Source organism: Pseudochaenichthys georgianus, chromosome 12 (genome assembly GCF_902827115.2).
Source record: "Pseudochaenichthys georgianus chromosome 12, fPseGeo1.2, whole genome shotgun sequence".
Taxonomy (NCBI): Eukaryota; Metazoa; Chordata; class Actinopteri; order Perciformes; family Channichthyidae; genus Pseudochaenichthys; species Pseudochaenichthys georgianus.
The window spans coordinates 19241733-19261372 of NC_047514.1; the positions used below are offsets into that span (position 1 = coordinate 19241733).

Consider the following 19640-nt stretch of genomic DNA (forward strand, 5'->3'; position numbering starts at 1 on the left):
GAATTTGGAGTAGTTACTCTCTTGATCAGCATTTGATCAGGCCCCACTATCTGTACCAACAAAACAAGGAAGGTTTATACCGAACTGATAAAGAGTGGAAAGACTCATCATCGTCTAACAACATCTGGCCTACCTAATGTTTAATCAGATTATGCATATGAGACTGTTTGAGTCTGCCCTGTGAACAAATCTTGGGATTGAGTGTGTTGTGATTGAATACATTGTAAATACAACTTTGTATTTCTATTTTTATGCCGTTAGAATGTAATAAATGTCAGTTAAATTGTCAACAAGTTCTTCACTACATCCCTTTCCTTCAAAACTTAATATAAAGGTAGGGCTGTACCGAACATCACCTTTGTATCACTTTTACATTTTCTGTTAAGGTTTTTTAAATGAAGCATGGGTGGCCTTACATGGTTTTGTGACGTTACAACCCTTAAAATATTCATAAAATTGAATGAGTTAGTCTTTTCAATAAATCAACTTTCTTTTAATGAAGATCTTGAGGGTAACCTTTGTGTATGACAAGCTGGAGAGCAGACCGTTTTTGACCGAATATATTTCATTTACCAGTTCTTTTGATTTTTGGAAATTATAATATTCTATATTCAATACATTTTGAGGTTGTTTCCTTTTAAGGTTGGGATCATAAGATTAAGCAGACACGGCATCCAAAAATTATAGTTTTGAATAATATTAATGTAGCCTAATCTTATCTCTTAACTGTGCAGCAATATTGGGTTTAAAATTAAATAATGCACCAAAATTGTGTTTTAGAATTTAAACGTCATCATTATGAATGAGGCTTCAAACTATTCGGTAAAGGTAATAAGGGACATATCTCATCACCTGTGTTTACTTGCAGGCGAGCCCTTTCCAACATCTCATCTAAGTCCTGCTTGAGTTGATGGGATTAATGTCCTACATTCCAACTGATTGACAGTTGAACTGATTTACCAGCTACCCAAAGATGATATCCCCTCGTGCATTAGAGTCCTCGAAATGACACTGGTCCAACTCACGCTGACTCAAGTGACATCACTTAAGGACATTGCAAAGACTTGTCTTTAATGCAACCTATTTCAGAAAAGCATTCGCACTCCATCACTCCTGTAAACAGACTTTAATGTGTAACATCGGTGGGTTTCTTTCATTCATAGCTTTCTCTGACCAGCTTCATCCATGAGTTAAAAACATAAATCCTAAGGATACTCTAATTTGTGAGATAAAAAGGTTACAAAAAATAACATCTAAGACGTAGACAATATGTAGGTTGATCTCATGAGGTCAAATGGATGAGATAGTACTCAACATTTGAATTTCCACAGGTTTTCCAAATCGGTTCTCGGTGTTTTCTATGCAGCAGGTACAGCTCCTGGTCCAGACTCAGTTATGTGCTGATATGTCCACCAGCCTGAAAGCCTCCAGGAACTCATTGATGTCGATGCTCCCGTCCTTGTTGAAGTCGATGCTCTGGGCCAGGTCTGCAATAGCCTTGGCACTAATCTCTGTCTTCAGATGAGAGCGCAGGAGTTCCCAGGTCTGATGAAACTCCTTGAAAGAGATTAAACCTGAAAGGAAACACAAGGAGGATGTAGTTGAACAACTTTTGTAGCATATATAGATATCTAGTGTGACTGCATGCCTTGCATTTTGATGATTAACTTAAAGTTGGAAGGTGTTTTAATGAAGAATGAACAAAGAGCGAGAGTGTTTAAGTTTTATATAAAGACCTTTTATTACAGTCTAGAAACAGAAGACTTGTCTTCCCACTGTTGTAGACATTTGTGAAATGTGACAAGCTGTTAGACAGAAAGACAAAGAGGCTGTGAGGGTGTGGTGATTTGAGCTTAAAGCTAATGTGATTATGCAAACTCGTTTATTAATATATGTATTCTACTAGATTGATAACACAAGATGGAAAACCAGGCGTCAATCAAAATCAGTAGGGTTTTATCTTCTTGGGAACATCCAATAGTTCTTGAGATATTTCAGTTTGGACCAGAGTAGTGATACCAAATCATTGACTTTCATGAAGTCAAAGCTGCAAGAGAAAACAAATGATCTTTTCAGTGGGATCCAAGTGAAGCTGTTTACTGACCCGAGTGATCTGTGTCTATGATCCGGAAAATGGTTTCCAGATTGGAGTGGTTCTTGTACATCGTATCCAGGATACTGTTATCTGAGATCTGAAATGGGAGAAACGAATATTGCTAATCTGTGTCAGTCTTACATAAACGGTGAGGAAGAAGGATATATATCGGATACGAGTTTTAAAGGCTGACCTCTAATTTGGGTTCAGTGATTGAAAGCTCCTTTATCCACTGCTGGTAGTCCATCATGCCATGCTGGGTGCTGCTAACAAGCTGAGGGCGCAGCACCCTCCAGGGCAGACCCAGATTCAGGACTCTCTCTGTGGTGCTAGCCCAGTGCGTCACAGAGATCATCCCTGAGGCACAGATAGAAATATACAGTAGAGTTAAATTCATTTTGAATAACTAACACAATAAGCTTCCTCTTGAGTGTTGGGGTATTTTTTACAAGCCATAGGCCATGTGGCTAGTCTTAATGAGTTTCTTTACTTTGACTTGACAGTAGTAATCTATTATGCTCACAAAATCTACATTCTAGATCGTCTTTATATCATCACTATTTTTGGGATTGTATTTAGCATACACTATATTATGTTCTCTTTGTCCCCTATGTCAGGTACATATCAGACTGCTGCAAAAATTCCATGTCAGTCCTACCAAATCAGGTTTACCAGTTGTTCACCTTTGTCCAACGTATAATCCTGAAATTTGGTTATTTCCCTGCTTTGAGTTTGATGGATCAGACTTAAGTGGTGGTAAGAGAAACTGCCCGAAAAGTGTAACGATCTATCACTGCTGCTCAGTACCTTTGTTGTTAGGATCAAACTCCTGGAAGGCACTGATGAGATCAGACCTATGTACGAAAAGTTGTTCCCTCAGAGCTTGCAGAGCGGATCTCTCCGTCCACCCAACACTGACAAAAAAAGGAAGATTATTTTTTCAGTAAATCTTGGAATCACTGGGAAATAAACTGCTCATGATGTGATCATACGATCTCAATATTTTGTGATGTTAATACAAATACATCTTTTGATGCTCCTGAACACATCATCGGTGATGTAACCAGGGGTTATCGGGTGTTTCGGTTCTTTCGACATCATACACTCTTACCCTGGCGATGGCCTCTGGGATGGGTTTCACAACCTGATCATAGCGCAAGGCCCTGGCAAAGAGCCACTGGGCAGCTGCTCAGGATGGGCTCCAACGTTCCCATGCCTGGGCATTGCGGGCATGCCGGGTATTCCACTTTGCCCCAGGTGAAGAGGTTCGAATGGCTGTACAAGATAGGGTACACTACCTGGACCAGGACTTTGATTCGTTGAGGTACTGCCCGTCGAAGATCAGTCAATGTGACTTTACGGTCCATGGCCTGCTCCCACCTCGTCCAGGCCCCTTGCTGCCTCAGGCCAACCGCTCTGCTAGTCCGCTCCTCCTCAACTGCTGCCCTTACTTCCTCCTGCACCAGCCTGCGCCTCTCTTCTCCCTTGGCCTTGTCGTACTGGGGGGTTCTGAAGGTTCCCAGTCCAGCTCTCCCCTGCATCAATGTTCCCACTATTGCTTTGTGGTGGATCTGAGACTTTGCTTGCAAAAAAGCTTTGTCGGCTCTCCACTTCCTCCCACCTTTTACTTCCACCCCTGCCTGTGCCTCCTTGGGGTCATTGGAGTCCTTATATATTATTACCTCTATGGCTCGAGTCAAGTCCTACAAGGGCTTCAGGGGCAGATGGAGTTCGGTGTTGTTTCCGTACAGGGCGATACTGCTAAGGCTTCTTGGCAATCACAACCACCTCCGGAGGAAACTGCTGTAATATCACTCAACGGGAAGTATTAAAAATGCAGTTCTGTCATTCTGATGTCTGTGCTGCCCTGTCTTTGTACCTTTGTCTCAGGGTGAGCTCTATGCATGTGGTGCTGGCCTGATACTGAATGAAGTGGGGGACCAGGTCAAGTCCCATTCTGATGAAGGCGCCTCTGTTGCTGCCCACCTCGTAGTAATTAGACGCTGAAAATATAGTAATCACCTAAATGCAACATAAGAGTCAATACCGTAAGTCTTAACATGAATAGTAAACGTGTAGAGATATGCTGTTTGTTAATCACTAATTTCTAATTGCTTTCAGATTAAAAGGAAAAACAACCGCACAACCGCCATTTTGTACTTTTTTCTTAATTTCCTGTTTTTCATCTCCTGTCATACTCAACAAAGCTACTCAAAACCTAAAAGTACGGAAGAACAAAGTGGATTTGATGAAAGTATCATTTTAAAATCTAATTCCACTATTGTATAATCATTTTCCGTATATTTATGTTGTATTTCAGTAAATAATTCAACATCAATTTTGCCCCGTACTCATTTTGGTGTTCAATTACCACATTACAAATATTTGTGTTTTGAGTAAATGCTAATTACATCTTTGAAAAGGGAAAAACTATGTTTTAACACGTGGAAAGTTGTAATGTTTTAAATAAATTCAAATCAACATTTACCATTTAATAGAGTCCTTTATGGGCTTCCATACTAAAGTACCTGTTCCCATAGTCAGTATTGCAACTTAAACTCTTTCTTGTGTGTCTTCGTGCTCACCCTGCGGTTGTGGCAGAACTCGTATCCGTCCTGTTTGCACTCGTGGGAGCGGATGAGGAGCTGCAGGTTGTTTCTTCGCAGCACCTCCTCAGTGACATCTGGCCCCCAGTAGCAGCCTCCGCCTCGCACCTCATTGGGAATGTATCCATTTTGAGGCATTGGGTCACTCCACAACACATCCACTATCTGGTAAGCCAAATGAATCAGTAAAAAAGTCAGTGAAATAATAAAATGTGTGCATTATGGAGCAATACTACATGTTGAACATCTGCCAAAACATTAACAACCACTGAGACCACCTACTTGTTTCCACTCATCCAAATCTGTCTCTGTTGTTTTAGACTCCAGGTATGAGTCAGACTTCTTCAGTTCACATCTGGCCTGATCAAACCCAGACAGCCTGCACCTGCTATTTAGCTTCTCATCCACCGACAAGTCTAGCTTACTGCACACAGGGGTGTTGTTGAGCGAGCGGCGTGGGAGGTCGTGCCTGTGATCCGGGGCCGAGCTGTGGTAAGTCAGAGAACACACTCGACGCCGGCCTTCCACCTGACCACAGGCCTCTCTTTCCCTGTTTTCGTTCTTCTTAGTCATACACAGTGGCGGAGCTGGGGGGTAGCTGGGAGTGGCCTTGGCCACCCCCAGCTGAATCCTGGCCACCCTATTAGCCACCCCAAACACCCTCACCACGGGGGCCCAAACAATTTTAGAACATTAAGAACAAAATGTTTAAGTAACCTTTCATCATTCATCAATAATTAACATAAATATAACGTTATATTGATAATGTACTCACTAAACTTACAATTCATTTAACTTATTTTCTTCCAAAAGTTACTTATCCAAAGCCTCTGTACACCCCCTTCTATTTACATGGAATGGTTTGGTCCCGCCTCCGCCTCCAAACGGGACTTTCTAGCAGAGAGTGTGAGCAGGGATGCTAGTACTTACGTGTGCCATTGTGACAGACAAGAATAGTCAATCCTGAGAGATAGATGTATCCTACTGTATGGGCTGATTGTGCGTTAATCTGTTGGTAATGCCTTGGTGTTCCAGTGGGAGGGATCACTGCGCTCTTCCTCGCTCGATTCAGACGAGTGAAGGCGGGAGCTGCGTGATTGTATGTCTTCACTTCTCTCACTATTTCCCTTTTTTAAGGTAATTACAGTATACAAAGCACTATAAATCTATCAACCCATGTTATATATAATCCGTATTAGATCACCGTGGTTCGTTGTCAGAGGAAAGTGTGTATTTTGCACTTTGTTGTATTGTTTGAAGGTTCTTGCTAATTCTGGCTAACTTTGTGGTCATTGAAGCTAGCTGCTGTATACCTTGTGGTGCCGCTGAATCCGGCCGTATGTCATGTTGTTAGCAGCTAAGCTAGGCACTGTTGCATTCACATGTCCATACATATGTTGTTTTACCACTGTTAAAGAGCTAAAGATAAAGGAGAATTTAGTCATAATTATTGGTCCTGAAATGTGAGTGTATTCATTGTAAATGTACAAGCTTCATTATAAAGATGGCTCGATTCAGACGAGTGAAGGCGGGAACTGCGTGATTGTATGTCTTCACTTCTCTCACTCACTATTTCCCTTTTTAAGGGTACAACACCATGCCTGAACGACTCACAAAGCCATGCTTTGAAAAAGAAAAGAAAGGAGAGAAAGAAAAGAGAGAGGAACTAAAGGGCGACAGTATGTCACCCAGTATTTCAAGAGAAAAGGTGAGTGTGGTCCATGAGTGGTGGAAATTAGTCTGTTAGCTAAGCGTAGTCCATTGTAAATAATAATTTTTATGTTTTTTTTTTACTAAGCTGACATTAAAGGGAAATGGAAACACTTTTCAAACTGCTTTCCATGCGACAATATTACCATTAGGAAATGTATTTATCTAGTCTATTTCCAATGTAAACGATCGAGATACGCGAATTTACTTTTTGAAATACGTGCCTAATGACCATGGGCGCTTCCATTGCTCCGGGACTTTTCCAGTGACGTCACTGACTGGCTTCCTGGGCCAAAGCTCAATAACAAACAACATGGCGTGCAATGCACCAGTAGTTTACATTACAAGAAAACGGTCGTCGTCAGGAGTTTATTGTATTGCCCCAGGCTGCACAAATGGATTTTATACAAAGAAGGAAGAAGTACATTTCCATAGGCTGCCACTAAAGGATGAGAAGCTGCTCAAAGTCCAGTCTGGATGCCTGGTTCAATACAAAACATTGGATTTGAAGCCAGGATCTGTTCCCACAATATTCGATTTCTCAACGTATGCAGTCGGGAACACCGACCGTCCCAGCACGTCGGCCGCGCAAGACAATGACAGTGTCAACAAACGTGAAGTTTGAGCCACCAAACGAGTTGCTTCAGCTGCCGAGAGAGAGGTAAATATTGCAGCACTACCAGATTACTAGCTCACACATGTATTTACTGACACAGTGTGACCTTATTAATTAACGCAATCGCGTCCAAACTAAATGGTAGCTATTATTATGACGCACAATAGAGAATTGGGGGTGTTCTATAGCTCAACTAATTAAACTGGCATACACACGCTCATCTGTCGAAAACAGCCCTAAAAAGGCTAGTATTGCTATCAATGGATGGTATTGCAGGACCCAGAGCGCACGGAGCACAGAGCGGACAGCAGATAACGGAATTGCAGTTGTATTGCTTATAGATTATCAGAACATTTCAAAGGGGACACAGCCCCATTGGATATTAACCTATGGATTAACTACATCATCGTTTTTATCGTTGTAATGCCATTGAAGACCAGTTTAGACCAGACAATGAGGAAGGTAAGCCGTTAGCCTGGCGTATGTTAGTACCTAGCGCCACTTGTTTTGATGTACGTTTTTGTGGATGACCTCGCGAGTTTGTATCTTTCAGTGTTGAGGTTAGATTCTGTGTCTCCTTGCGATCATAAACGATGTGTTGGATGTGCGGCTAGGATAAGTAATAAGGGAGCTAGGAGTGATTTTCGGTGCAGTAATAGGTTAGCATTTTCGCTCGGGGCTAATTCAGAGGCTCACTGTTAGCATTGTGTTTTTTCATTGTGAATATTTTTCAAGTTTTTAATACTCTTATCAACATATGAGTGGACAAATATGCTTTATGCTAATGTTTATTATCATTTGAACAATGACAAATATTCTCATGAATATTAAACACAACAACCTCTGAACATTACAAATATTCGCCTCAATTCAACCTGGAACCTCTCTCGTACAATAATACAATACAAATGGTGTGTGTGTGTGTGTGTGTGTGTGTGTGTGTGTGTGTGTGTGTGTGTGTGTGTGTGTGTGTGTGTCAAGACAGATTTCATTCTTACGAAATATGTGGGATATAAGGTTTCCTATGGTAAAGGTGTAGAGAGGAAGTGAAAAAGTAAGGGGAAACCCACATTATGTTTCTCAGCAGATAGTAGACTGGTTAAACTCAGATGATCTGACTGTCAGTAATCTAATGAAACCTACTCTGCATCAGTGAAGAGTTGAGGTCTGTTTTACTTTCACTGCTGGCTGGGGTGAAGTGGTCCATCAAGAAGCCAAAGTAATTGTAGAGCTGCAGGAAGAAAAAATACATGTTGTTAAATGTCTTATTTTGACATTTTCAAATCAAAGTACTGGAAAAAATGACATTTTAGATAAAAATGTTGGGGCCACTAAGGTTATTGTAATAAATCCCAGATGGACCATGGATGCGGAATATCTCTGCCATCCATCTTGTAATGATTATTATTTTTCAATCAAATTTATATATTTTTCACACTGAACCACAAATGTCCGCCTCATGGTGGTGCTGGAAGGTCTGGAGATCACAACGTTGGTAAGAACTATCCTCTTGGGTCCATGAAAGTCTGTTTTAAAATGTAATGGCAGTACATCCAATATTTAAAATGTATATTTCTTACCGACAGCCTGATGTTGCCATCCACAAGGCTTCTAAATGTTGGTGGGTAAGACGAGTTCTGTCAGTGCTCACCTTGATCTGGTCTTGCTCTCCTGCATATTCGATAGACTGGAAGATGTTCCACGTGCACCTGCGTCTCATCTCCAGCCGTGCAACATGCTGACGGTACCAGCGCTGGATCAACAGAGCCGCACTGATCGCTGCAGATTAGGAGACAAGACGGAAGCACTAGGACATAACCATTCTGAGGTAACCTTCCTCTTCCACTATGAACACATTCATAGACTAACTGTGATCCATTCTGCAAGACTTACCAGTGGCAGCTTCACAGAGTGCATACAAATCGAGTAGAAAAGTGAGTTAAAATTATTTGTTGAGACTTTTGTGTACATATGTGATGGAGTAAACATATATTTACCTGGAACTGAGATGGACTCTAAAAATGAAAAATAGCAATGACACTGACATTAAATTATTGCGTAAAAAGGTACATTTGACTCTGGAATTTCACTGGAATAATAAAGGCAGCACCTTTGTGAAATGTTTTCAGCAGTGGTTCAGACTTTCCCAGACCACATCCCATGATCCTGTGCTGTCTTCACTGTCAAAGAAAAATATACTCTCATGTGTGAGTGTGAAATGTCTGACCTTGTGTTTTGCAAGCTGCGAAATAATGAAATGATAAACTTTTATAAACAACAAAACACATTTCCCTGTTTCGTCTGTTTCACTAGAGATTTTTGTCATAACTCTTTGACTTTTTGTAATAAATCAATTGGACAATCAAGTTAACAGTTAGGAGTAAAGCAAATGGAAAAAGACACAAATACTTGATGTTTTAAAACATAATGGCAAATGTTTGCATGGACTACACACTTCAGCATTTCAAGTTTAAGTAATGTTTCCCAACCTTTTTTAAATAGAGCATTCAACAGTAGAAATAAATGAAAAAGCACCAGACTGGCCGAAAAACCCTTACCTGTTCACGTTACCTTTCTTTCAATATCCCCCTCACTTCTTCTGGACCTTTAAATAAAACTTTCCATTTTGTATGCCCCAAACCAGCCAGCCAAATTATATTTGTTTAAAGAAGAGAAAAGGCAGATATGTAGCATGTGTTATCACTCCATTCATTTCCAAGGCCCAGCAACACAGGTCCCACTGTCTGTAATGTTGTAGTTAGATTTCCCCTCTTGAAGCTACACACTCTCGTCCACCAACACACACATTGGCTCAAGTCTTGTAAATATCAAAGCCAAGTGTCCTGCACAAGCCCTGTGATCACTTTAACAAAACAAGATGCAAGTGGATTAGGATTAAACATTACTACGGCTGTCATGTACGCTGAGTAAACGGATGATGGCTCTGATAAAGGGCAGTATCTGTTTTTAAATCTTGGCCTCGATGCAAGACCTGTGTCCTCCCTGTGACTAATGAATAATAACATCAATGTATCTCCATTAGTGGTTAATTGGCCGTGGCTAGTCTGGATAGATAGACTTTAACATTAAATATATCATAGTACTAGTCATAGCACCCTTTATATTCAATACAACTCGTACAAATATAGACACAAAATTATCAAATAAAATAAAAAGGTGGCAAACAGAAACAGTCCTCCTTTTACTTTCCTCATGCATGTAAGTGAAGCAGTCATACAACAAGTAGAACACACCAATCAAGGTTGAAGGATTGTAAATGTAACATTATTGGACAAGACATTAAACAATACCGCTTCCAATTATGAGATTACATAAACTAATAATTTGGGTGCTGTACAATGAGTCTATTGAATTGAATTGTTGCAGCAGGTGTTCTGTCTATCCACAGTCATTATGTTCAAGTCTTGTCGGGCACAAATGAAATCTTAATAGCAATATTTCCCACAGAATGAATCTCCTGTAATGTAGCTTTCTATCTCGCTACACCAAATCCTGCCACATTTTTAATAGTGTTTTGTTGAGATTCATCCCAAGAATGTCCTCTGTGTTGTGTGCTTGTGAACATCTGCATGGTGCTTTCTCCGCAGCCCTTGGCCTATTTATAAAGACTCTCTGTGATCCCAGCCAGCAGCAGCAGCTGCGGTGGTGTGACTCCCAGCTGTAGTAGAACAAGGACATTGTGGGAGACGTCTGATACTCAAGGACTCCGCTCATGTATAGGTGGTCGAAAACTGCAATATTCTACAGTAAGGTGACCAATGCGTTATTATAAGAACAACCGACAATTTTGCACATTTTTGTTAGTGAAAAACAAATCCCATGAAAAAAAACCTATACATTTGTTTTTGGTTTGTATTAACAGAAACATGACGTAAATCCATAAAAACAACTTCACAGTGAAAAATAAACCAAACTGCTGCCTCCTGATAAAACACATTAAGAGCAGGCTTAACAGCTACACAACAAAACATAAACAAATTAAAGATTTGAGATAAATATATATTTATCTGTATAATATATATATATTCTATACAATCTATCGCTAGTTAGAAAGATAGATGCATCAAATTATTTATTAAAAATAAATGGAAAATGATTTTGTGTAAAAACCTATAAAACCTCTCTAATACAAGACACAAAGATGGCTGCCTTATGGGCCATCAGAAATAATTTGATGTAACAGCTGATATAGATATAGAAATATATGAAATATCCCCGGAGTTATCCTCTAAGACTTTATTTTTATCACCATTGTTGAGACCTGATGATCATTTCAGCGCTCAAACCTTCACAGTGTTGTTTAGACCTGTAGGAGGTCTTGTGCAAGAACACAAGACACACTTGTGTTATTATGCCTGTTATTTCACACTGACTGCAAGAGTATTGCCATGTCTTGTACCAGCCTGTACCAACAATTCCTGTGGCACTGCCTATTATGATTTGTTGTACCCTCCAGCAGTAAAACCGTGTTCTTTGGTGCACCATGCACATATTGCTGTGACCCAGTTTAGTCCACAGTGAGTTAGTAGTCTCTGATTAAAGGGGCCTTAACGACTTTAAACTCCGTTCCTTGCTTGCCTCTCAACTCAGGCTCGTGTTTTGCTCTTTACTCTCATAGAGATGGATAGTTGAGCATGTATGATACTGGTAGTGTGGAATAATATGGTTTAAACATGTACAATACACTATGAGTGGCATCAGAAGGCCCAATGAACCTTTTTTTGTTGAAAGAAGTTTAAAAAAAAGAATATGTTCATTGGGGAATATGTGAACGTTTATTCACTGACTATTTGAAGATGTTTTTGCATCTTTTACTTTGTGTAGGCAAAACCATATTCTTGATTTCAAATCCTCCCTAAGAAATCACATCCAGTATTGCACGTCTGGAAGAAATAACTGAACTGATCTCTTTCACACAGGGACAAGACAACAATGTGAAATATCTCAAGGCCAAGCTTTGGTACAGGAAGATAAAACCCATGTTCCCAGGCCCTGACAAACAATACCTCGTGCAGCATCACTGTCTGGTCACTCCTATCTTCTCTTCCAACCAGAGTCAACCGTAGTCGGCCGCAAGTCCGAATTTGAGAGCAGTTGATCCAAAAGATTGACCATCCGGCCCATACACCATGTCCTTTACGTTTATTGTCATGACGATGCTCCTGGGCTCTTCAATGGTGTTTGCATTTGTCTTGCTGCCATCCGAGGAAGTTTCTGCTGCCCCTGCGAACTCGCCTGTCTCGCAGCACAGGTCAGTACCAACCTATCTGTTCCCTGTCTCTAAAGTGCAATATGTTTGATTTATAAGAGCGCTATTGGTAAATGTTTTATTTCAGGGGCACATTTTTACAGTGTTTTGGTACTTAAATAATATTACGCTTTTGTTTGCTGTGTAGTGTATCCATTTTATTATAGATTGCAGGCCCCTATTCAGAGGGGTTCATTTGATACACTGATATCTGAATGAAAGTTGGTTCTATAGAAACCCACAAATATGCATTATGAATGTGTTATATTAGTCTAAAAATGGTGTAATTGAATATGTCTGCATGCTGGGGTCCCAATGAAGGTGAATTGCATATTGGGTATGACTTAATAGATCTGAGACTCTTTATGATGTTAGTCCTCATTTCACTGTAGTTTTTTAAGCTTGACCTTGCTTTACAAAATCAGCTTTTTATGAAACTACAGCCTCTTGAAACATTACAACTACAAACTACAACACTTGGGCATTCATAGAATATATGGCTTTCCTTGATATGTAGACATTAAGTAGGCTTCTGAGCATTTCTCTTTAAAAAAAAAAGTGCTCCCCATCCAATCGCTAATCAGAATTCATGCAGAATGTTTTTGATACCAAGTCGCAGTTGTCCTCTTACTAGTGTTCCAAAAGGTCTTGGGGTGTTAAAGTGTTATTTTGAAGTCATTTCTCAAATTTTAGAATGTGTTTCATTTTGCATCAAATCTGTGTATCAAATTCCTTGTGACGTATACTGTGGACCTGCTATCTCTCCCCTTACCTTGTCAGGTCGTAGAGGTTAATACATATTCTGAATAGCCTCGGTGCTGCAGACTTGCTTAACAGATAACATATCCATGATGTGTGCGTGCTGAGTAGTTCTCAGGGAAAAATACATCATTTTGATCTATTTCTAGGAATTTGCAGAGCTGTAACATGCTGTTGCAATTAAGCTTCAGTCGTGTCATAAATTACTCTTCCACAGAGGAATTTGTGTATGCCTAAGAAAATAGTCCCAGAGCTATTGAGGTTATTGAGAGAGTACATGTCTGCACTACAACTACACTTGTTTAGTCTTGATTGGATTGTTAACACAATACTTATTTGTTGTCATGGAGAGCATTTCTTCAATTTTTCTGTGTAATCCTTTTTAATGCAAATGTGAATGTAACCTTTTATATGATGTTTAGGTGCTCGGGGGGGTCATTGCAGTCAATCAGACAGAGTCTCCTCGAGGGCCTCAACTTGCAGGCTGAGCCACAGCTGCCTGCTGGTGGGCTGGACGGTATCGGAGAGAAATGGAGGACCACCTACGGCTCCATTGCTCACAGAGTGAAGGACAATGGTGGTATGTAACACCCAAACACTTTGAAGAAACCTTTGTAGAGCCCACATTTTGTACAGCTTTAATTTAATCTTAAGAGGTTTTCACATTCAAACTGAATTGAAGGTTTTTTTGTCCTTACAGTTCCAGTGGCCTCTGGCAACTCTGTGTCCCCTGATGGTGGAAACAGTACAGACCTGAAGTGCTGTTCCATGGCCTCTGAGATCTTCATGAAAGGTATGCACCAATGTGTGCATGTGTTCATGTATGCATGCAAATTGACATGCAAAAATATATAAATGCATGTACTAAAATGTCCATTATTATGTGTTTCAGATCTGGGCTGGGAAAACTGGATTATCCATCCTGCCAGCCTGACCATCGTCAAGTGTGCACTCTGCAACCCCGCAGGGCACCCTGTGCAATGTCCTCCATCCCAAACCACTCAGGTATAATTCTCTATATTAGAACAGTGAAATAAATGTCCTCCACCCCCAATTACCTTATGTTTTACTGTTAAATGTATAGCTTTGTTTATTGTACGTGTCCTACACGTCTTTTCTCACCTCTTTGCCTAAGTTACATTGGAGCTACAAACACCAACTAGTTTGCCTGTGTGTGCTCAGGAGGGAAAACAGCTGCCAATAGATAAGCCTGTTCTCTCACTCTGCCAACACAAATATACAAATGAACCAAATTCAAGCTGAGACACTCCCAAAACTTTGGTCAATCAGAAATGAATGCAGTGTACGTGCTAAGGAAACAGAAAGTGTTGTACCATCTTTATGCGATCTTATAAATAACTTTGCAAAAGAAAAATACAACTAAGATCTAGACTGCATCTTTTAAATGAAACTGTTTGGAAACTAATTTGTAATTTGTTATTTTATATTTAATTTTTCTACACTTTTTTATTTCTGTACTTTATGTGTAACACATCCACCAAAGCATGCACCACTTTTTTGCATTTCTATCAAGAATATAAATATTCACACGTTCTTTACGTCCTTTTTTGTTCAAACTGTGTTATCCAACATAACCTCTTTAACTCCTCCTCTCTTTTTTTCTCTCCAGGTGCCATGTTGTCAGCCCACCTCCCTCCAAATGGTGCCTGTTCTCTATGTGGATGAGTTCAGCACCCTCGTCATCTCCTCCGTGCAGCTGGCCAGCAGCTGCGGGTGTCGGCCGAGTAACCTCCAGCAGCCAGGCACAAAGTAAAGTTTGTTTTATAGTCTTGTGTATGTGAACCACCTGGTGCACACACACACACACACACACACACACACAGAACAGTTAGTGATACCTTATATGCAGGCCTATCTTCTCTCTATAGATTTATCTTAGATCCGTTCAGTGTGTATTCAGCACCGAGTGTGGGAACCAAAGCAACGTCTCTCTCAGTTTTGCATTCCTGTTTCTCCTTTCAAACAAGAATGTGCCAGCACAAATCTGATCCATTTTTTATTTTAGAGGTTAACTGCCAATGATGATGATGATGATGATGATGATGATACTGCAGACCCATCAAAAATGCATTTGTGTAGATAAGCCCAACTACTCTCTTGAGCCTAGAGCTGCAGAGAGCTGGAAACACTGCCAGCTCATCTTTAAATACATCTCATGGGTGAAGAGCGCTATTTAAAGCTGCTAACTATCACAGAGTGTTCCTGACACAATGTGAGACTGCACAGAGCCACATCCTTACTCATACCAGTTGTTTCCCCTCATCTGTGAACGACTCCTTTCTTGGGGAATTTCATTCAAAAGGCATATCAAAATAATAATAACAATAATATACATGACAACAATTCACAATCACATTTCATATCCATTGTTCCTGAGTAGGGACATCTTCTGTATGGTGCTTTCTTTGAGCCCTTTCAACTTGCAGAAAGCAACAATGCCCCATTGCAACCACCGAAAAGCATTCACTGTTGGAATGAATCATAGTTAGGGATAACAATCAAACCATTTTTTCTTGACATAACTTTCTTTGAGATATGCCATGAGATCATAGTTTTGACCCAAAGCAGTTTTCCCTTTTTTTCATAAATGAACCCAAAGAATGTTGTTTGATTTAAATAAATGTCCTCTTATATACATCTTTTACAGCAGAGTTCTTGTTTCCCCTCATATGCCTGTAACTTGCTATCGTTCTCAGTTTATCATTTTGTTACGCTTTTGTCGACTGCTGACTTCACAAAATTACCTCACCATGTACTTTATTTTATTTTTCAACTATTACTTATTATATTATATAACTGCTATAGCATGCTAATCATTTGTACCAATTTCCTGATGTTTTGCTTACAAACTTTTGAATAAAGATGATTCAAATACAAATGTTTTGCTCTCAGCTGTTTTTCCTGCAAACATTTATTATGGACTATAACTCTTGATTACTATTTTGGTAAAGCAGTTCCTTAGTCCAGCCTTTAGGTGTTTCACATTTCAAGTCTAGAGGGAGGAAAATAACCTGGAGGATAGGCAGCGCACTCCAGGAAACCCTCCTCATTTCAGCTAAGAGCAGCATGTTGCGCACTTCTGAACGTCTCGAACGTGTATAGCTGCTGTGCATGCAAAGTTTGTTCCTGGCTGAAGTTGAATCTTATCCTATGGTTGTCAGGTTGTGCAAGCAATATATTGATCCAGGACAACAACTGTCCCACAATAGGACAAGCAGATCTGGACCAATAGCTCAACATTGCCAGCAATTGGATGTTTTACTGATACCGGACAGAATGTCAACATATTTCACTTTGTGGGTGTTTCTTGGCATGCTGTCCCCCTTTCTGCTGGCTGAAGGGGCCGATCATTGTTCAGAGAGGGAAGGCTTGGTGCGCCTGCTGCCCAGGAGACCCTTATCAAACTGTTTGACCGAGTGCACTCAGATGACCTACCATAAGAAACTTCAACTTGAGGACAACCATAACATACGGCTCTCATATTGCACAGAAGGTAAGGCATCTCTCAGTTACAATTTCAAGTGTCCTTGACGAAATGTGCAGACAGATATCAGCAGTGCAGGTGGTCTTCTCGTGTCAGACCATCGCTGTCTGACTGCTTTATGTGGCACATCCGATGTGTATAGCCCTTCAGAAATGAGTCTCTCTTCCTAGGAGACCCCGGGGAATACTGTTGGTCTACGCAGCTCAAGTGCAACATTGGAGAAAGCTTTGTGCAGGCCTACGTGGTGTTGCCTGTGGATGTATCTGTAGCTGGACATGAGATGCTGGAAGTGAGAGCCACTGTCCCCTCTGCCACCCCACTGCTCAGACACAACAGCCCCACCACAATCGCAGACGACTGTGGCCTCCAATACGACGTGGCGCCACAATTCAGTACCGAGAACACGGGGAACTCTTTCTGCATACAGGTTGTTTCCCCGGTTGATTCCCCGGTGGATTTTCTCAAATGTCCTCCTTTTCTGGTCACCTTCTGGGAGAGAAAATCAAATCAGATCAACCAAGGAGGTGATGGATAAAATACCCATATCTTTTAATAAAGTAAAATAACTAATGCCTACTGTACACATACTCAGCACTGCATTGAGCATGTTACTTAAGTAAAGTGCGTAGGTATAGTAACTCAAATGTACTTCCGGTATTACAATTTGATATCATTGTATTGTTATCATCTCATTCATTAATGTGTAACCATCACTTTAGTAATTTTTTGATTTTGAGCAATTTTATTTAAGGCTGCAACTGTTGATTATTTTCATTATGGATTAACCCTTGTGTTGTGTTCGGGTCTCCGGTGACCGTATCAAGGTACAATTATATAATAACTACACTCTAGTTTTTTTTATCGGAACGAGGCTTCATGATTTCAAACCTTTATTTAAGGTGGTCCCATTGAGATCATCGATCTCTTTTTCACGTGAGACCTGCAGATGGTATCCTCCACAGCAGCTATATAAACACTACAAAACAGATTTGGACAATTTTAGCCAAGTCTGAAGGTCTCTTCAAAAGCAAAGTGTATACTTTGGTGTTCAGGTCTGGGAAGACACAACAGCATTGTTGTGGGTGACTCTGGGCCAAATTTGCCCAATCAAGATTCATCTTTGACTTTAGACACCCCACCCCCTTCATCCACTGTAACAATAATTATTTCACAACATGCACCTGGTTGCCCCCCCTCCCCCCCACGGGAACTCAACCTTTCACAAAGAATATATACACACACACCTGAACACACACGTGTGTTTTGGGGCCATAACATACAACTACAACAGGATTGTACGGTTATGAATGCATTATAAGTTAGTTATGATGTAGATGATAGTCATTATTAGAGTGTTTTTCTGAGGTAAATCGTGGGTCAAAATTGACCCGCGAACACCATGAACGGTAACAGCTTTCGAACACAACACAAGGGTTAAGCTCATGATTATTTTCTATGTTCATTGATTGATCGTTTGGTTTTACAAGTCCAAACCTCACAACTATTGGACACAGGCATAAAGCAAAGCAAGCTTTTGTGTGTTAAATGACAGACAACCAACAAAGTTGTTTCCAATTCATCTGTTGTAAATTGTTTTAGATATATCTTAGATGTCATATACATATATTGTATAAGATCTTATTATGTTTTGTATGCAAACATCTTTATTTGTAAAAGAACTAGTAACAAGTAGTACAATAGTACAATATTTCCCTCTGAAATGCCGTTGAGTAAAAGGATAATTAAATGAACAGTCCAAGTCTCTAAATGCTGTGCTTGAGTACTGTAGTTGAAACAACGCTTGACGCAACTCCCCACACGTTTTGTATGATATTGTTAAAGCTTGATTTATGCGACTTTAAACTTGTAGTTTTGTTATGAAGGTATTTGATGGCATTTGACCATAGAAGAGCATGTAGATCGCTCTAAATGTGTGCATCCATCTTTGTTGAGCAATAATAGAGACTTTTGAAGATCTGAACATATATCATTGGTCCAGAGTGATACAAAAGATGTGAATGGTTGTAAGTGTTTATGGCAATATTAAAAACAATTTATTTTTATTTTGTAGTTGATGTTGTGTTTCAATGTTGAGATTCATTCAATGATATAAATGTACATTTTTGCTAAACAAGAACCTACTTTTGAAATCTCAATTACCATTACATTAAATTGCAAAACAGAATATCAGTAATTAGATTGGACTAGTATTATATTGTGGTACTTTTATGTAAGAATGTGCTGCTCTGGTAATGTCATGTTCATCCATTTACCAAAGAAAAAAAGCTTTTTATTCAAATGTCGGTTATTTTGTTCTAGTTTCTAAGTTTGGATTATTATTTATGATATACGCTTTCTTTGTAAGTCTAACAGGTTGAGGGCAGAGTGAAGAACTGAATACCCTCCTTCCCTGTCCTGCTTTAGAAAGGTATGCGGTTAGAATAACCTAGGAAAATCGCCAAGCATTAGGGAGGAAAGCAACGAAATGTGTCATAAAATAACCATATTCGGCATGCCTTATCAGTTAAAATGTTAAACATATATTTATACAGTAGACGTCATTCAGACAAATGTATAGTTTAGGAATTCATGAAAAAAAATCGCAGCTCTTTCTGTTCCAAATGTATCTAAATCCCTTGTTTTACACAATCTTCCTGCAGATATATTTGGTTAATTGTACAGTTTATCAATTGTTTTTCTGCTACGCATTAAATGTAATATGGAATATCCATAAAATGTATCTCTCAATCAGGGGCCATCATTTAACTCAATGGTAGAAAGGGGAAAGAGGTTTGGAACAACTATTCTATTTACAGGAAACTGCTACCACCTACTGGTTATCATTTAAACTACTACAAGTCTCAAACTTCAGTCCTGCACACTTGTGACTGTGCAGTATCGTTTGTGTGTATGTGTGTGCAAAAGATCACCAAGGTCATGTTTCTTTTGAATATATTTAAGTGTTTTACTTTGAACACACATTCGGACTGATATACTGTATATCTTACTCACCCATGATATTGTTAATAGGTATACAACTTCAACTATAGGTGATTAAATAAATACATGTATAAAAATGA

The 19640-nt window shown here is 39.8% G+C and overlaps 3 protein-coding genes and 1 long non-coding RNA gene across 6 annotated transcripts; 2 read left to right on the forward strand and 2 right to left on the reverse strand.

Annotated features, from left to right (window-relative positions):
* Positions 1-725: 725 nt before the first annotated feature.
* LOC117456635 (serine/threonine-protein phosphatase with EF-hands 2) lies at positions 726-5327 on the reverse strand. Its single transcript, XM_034096570.2, has 7 exons — positions 4984-5327; positions 4681-4866; positions 3975-4117; positions 2903-3009; positions 2289-2452; positions 2105-2192; positions 726-1574 (listed from the first exon to the last, which is right to left on the reverse strand). The coding sequence occupies exons 1-7, from the start codon at positions 5272-5274 to the stop codon at positions 1390-1392; spliced, it is 1164 nt and encodes a 387-aa protein (XP_033952461.1). The 5' UTR covers positions 5275-5327; the 3' UTR covers positions 726-1389.
* A 2525-nt stretch (positions 5328-7852) lies between these two features.
* Positions 7853-9756, reverse strand: LOC117456637 (serine/threonine-protein phosphatase with EF-hands 2-like). 3 transcript variants are annotated; one of them, XM_034096573.2, is made up of 5 exons: positions 9586-9756; positions 9138-9207; positions 9025-9042; positions 8679-8806; positions 7853-8258 (listed from the first exon to the last, which is right to left on the reverse strand). In XM_034096573.2, exons 2-5 carry the CDS (start codon positions 9187-9189, stop codon positions 8157-8159), a joined length of 300 nt encoding a protein of 99 aa, XP_033952464.1. In that variant the 5' UTR covers positions 9190-9207; positions 9586-9756; the 3' UTR covers positions 7853-8156. The 3 variants fall into 3 exon arrangements, 2 of the variants coding, with proteins under 2 accessions (XP_033952464.1, XP_071061115.1); XR_004553260.2 differs by lacking the exon at positions 9586-9756 and having other exon boundaries at positions 8471-8806; positions 9138-9268; XM_071205014.1 differs by lacking the exon at positions 9586-9756 and having other exon boundaries at positions 9138-9268.
* Positions 9757-12032: 2276 nt separating this feature from the next.
* On the forward strand, positions 12033-14892 carry LOC117456636 (growth/differentiation factor 5-like). The gene is made up of 5 exons (XM_034096572.2): positions 12033-12299; positions 13478-13635; positions 13756-13848; positions 13948-14060; positions 14686-14892. The coding sequence occupies exons 1-5, from the start codon at positions 12178-12180 to the stop codon at positions 14827-14829; spliced, it is 630 nt and encodes a 209-aa protein (XP_033952463.1). The 5' UTR covers positions 12033-12177; the 3' UTR covers positions 14830-14892.
* Positions 14893-16126: 1234 nt separating this feature from the next.
* LOC117456286 (uncharacterized) lies at positions 16127-18623 on the forward strand. Its single transcript, XR_011644215.1, has 2 exons — positions 16127-16569; positions 16731-18623. It is a non-coding gene; the product is annotated as an uncharacterized lncRNA (long non-coding RNA).
* Positions 18624-19640: the final 1017 nt, after the last annotated feature.

Excerpts from the sequence above, each read along its gene's own strand:
- LOC117456635 (XM_034096570.2), bottom strand. The coding sequence starts at position 5,274 with ATGACTAAGAAGAACGAAAACAGGGAAAGAGAGGCCTGTGGTCAGGTG. Across the intron at positions 2,453-2,902 it reads GTTTGATCCTAACAACAAAG|GGATGATCTCTGTGACGCAC; the intron begins GTACTGAGCAGC and ends TCTGTGCCTCAG. Across the intron at positions 1,575-2,104 it reads CATAGACACAGATCACTCGG|GTTTAATCTCTTTCAAGGAG; the intron begins GTCAGTAAACAG and ends GTTTCCTTTCAG.
- LOC117456637 (XM_034096573.2), bottom strand. The coding sequence starts at position 9,189 with ATGGGATGTGGTCTGGGAAAGTCTGAACCACTGCTGAAAACATTTCAC. Across the intron at positions 8,259-8,678 it reads GAGAGCAAGACCAGATCAAG|CTCTACAATTACTTTGGCTT; the intron begins GTGAGCACTGAC and ends TTCTTCCTGCAG.
- LOC117456636 (XM_034096572.2), top strand. The coding sequence starts at position 12,178 with ATGTCCTTTACGTTTATTGTCATGACGATGCTCCTGGGCTCTTCAATG. Across the intron at positions 12,300-13,477 it reads TCGCCTGTCTCGCAGCACAG|GTGCTCGGGGGGGTCATTGC; the intron begins GTCAGTACCAAC and ends TATGATGTTTAG. Across the intron at positions 13,636-13,755 it reads CAGAGTGAAGGACAATGGTG|TTCCAGTGGCCTCTGGCAAC; the intron begins GTATGTAACACC and ends TTGTCCTTACAG.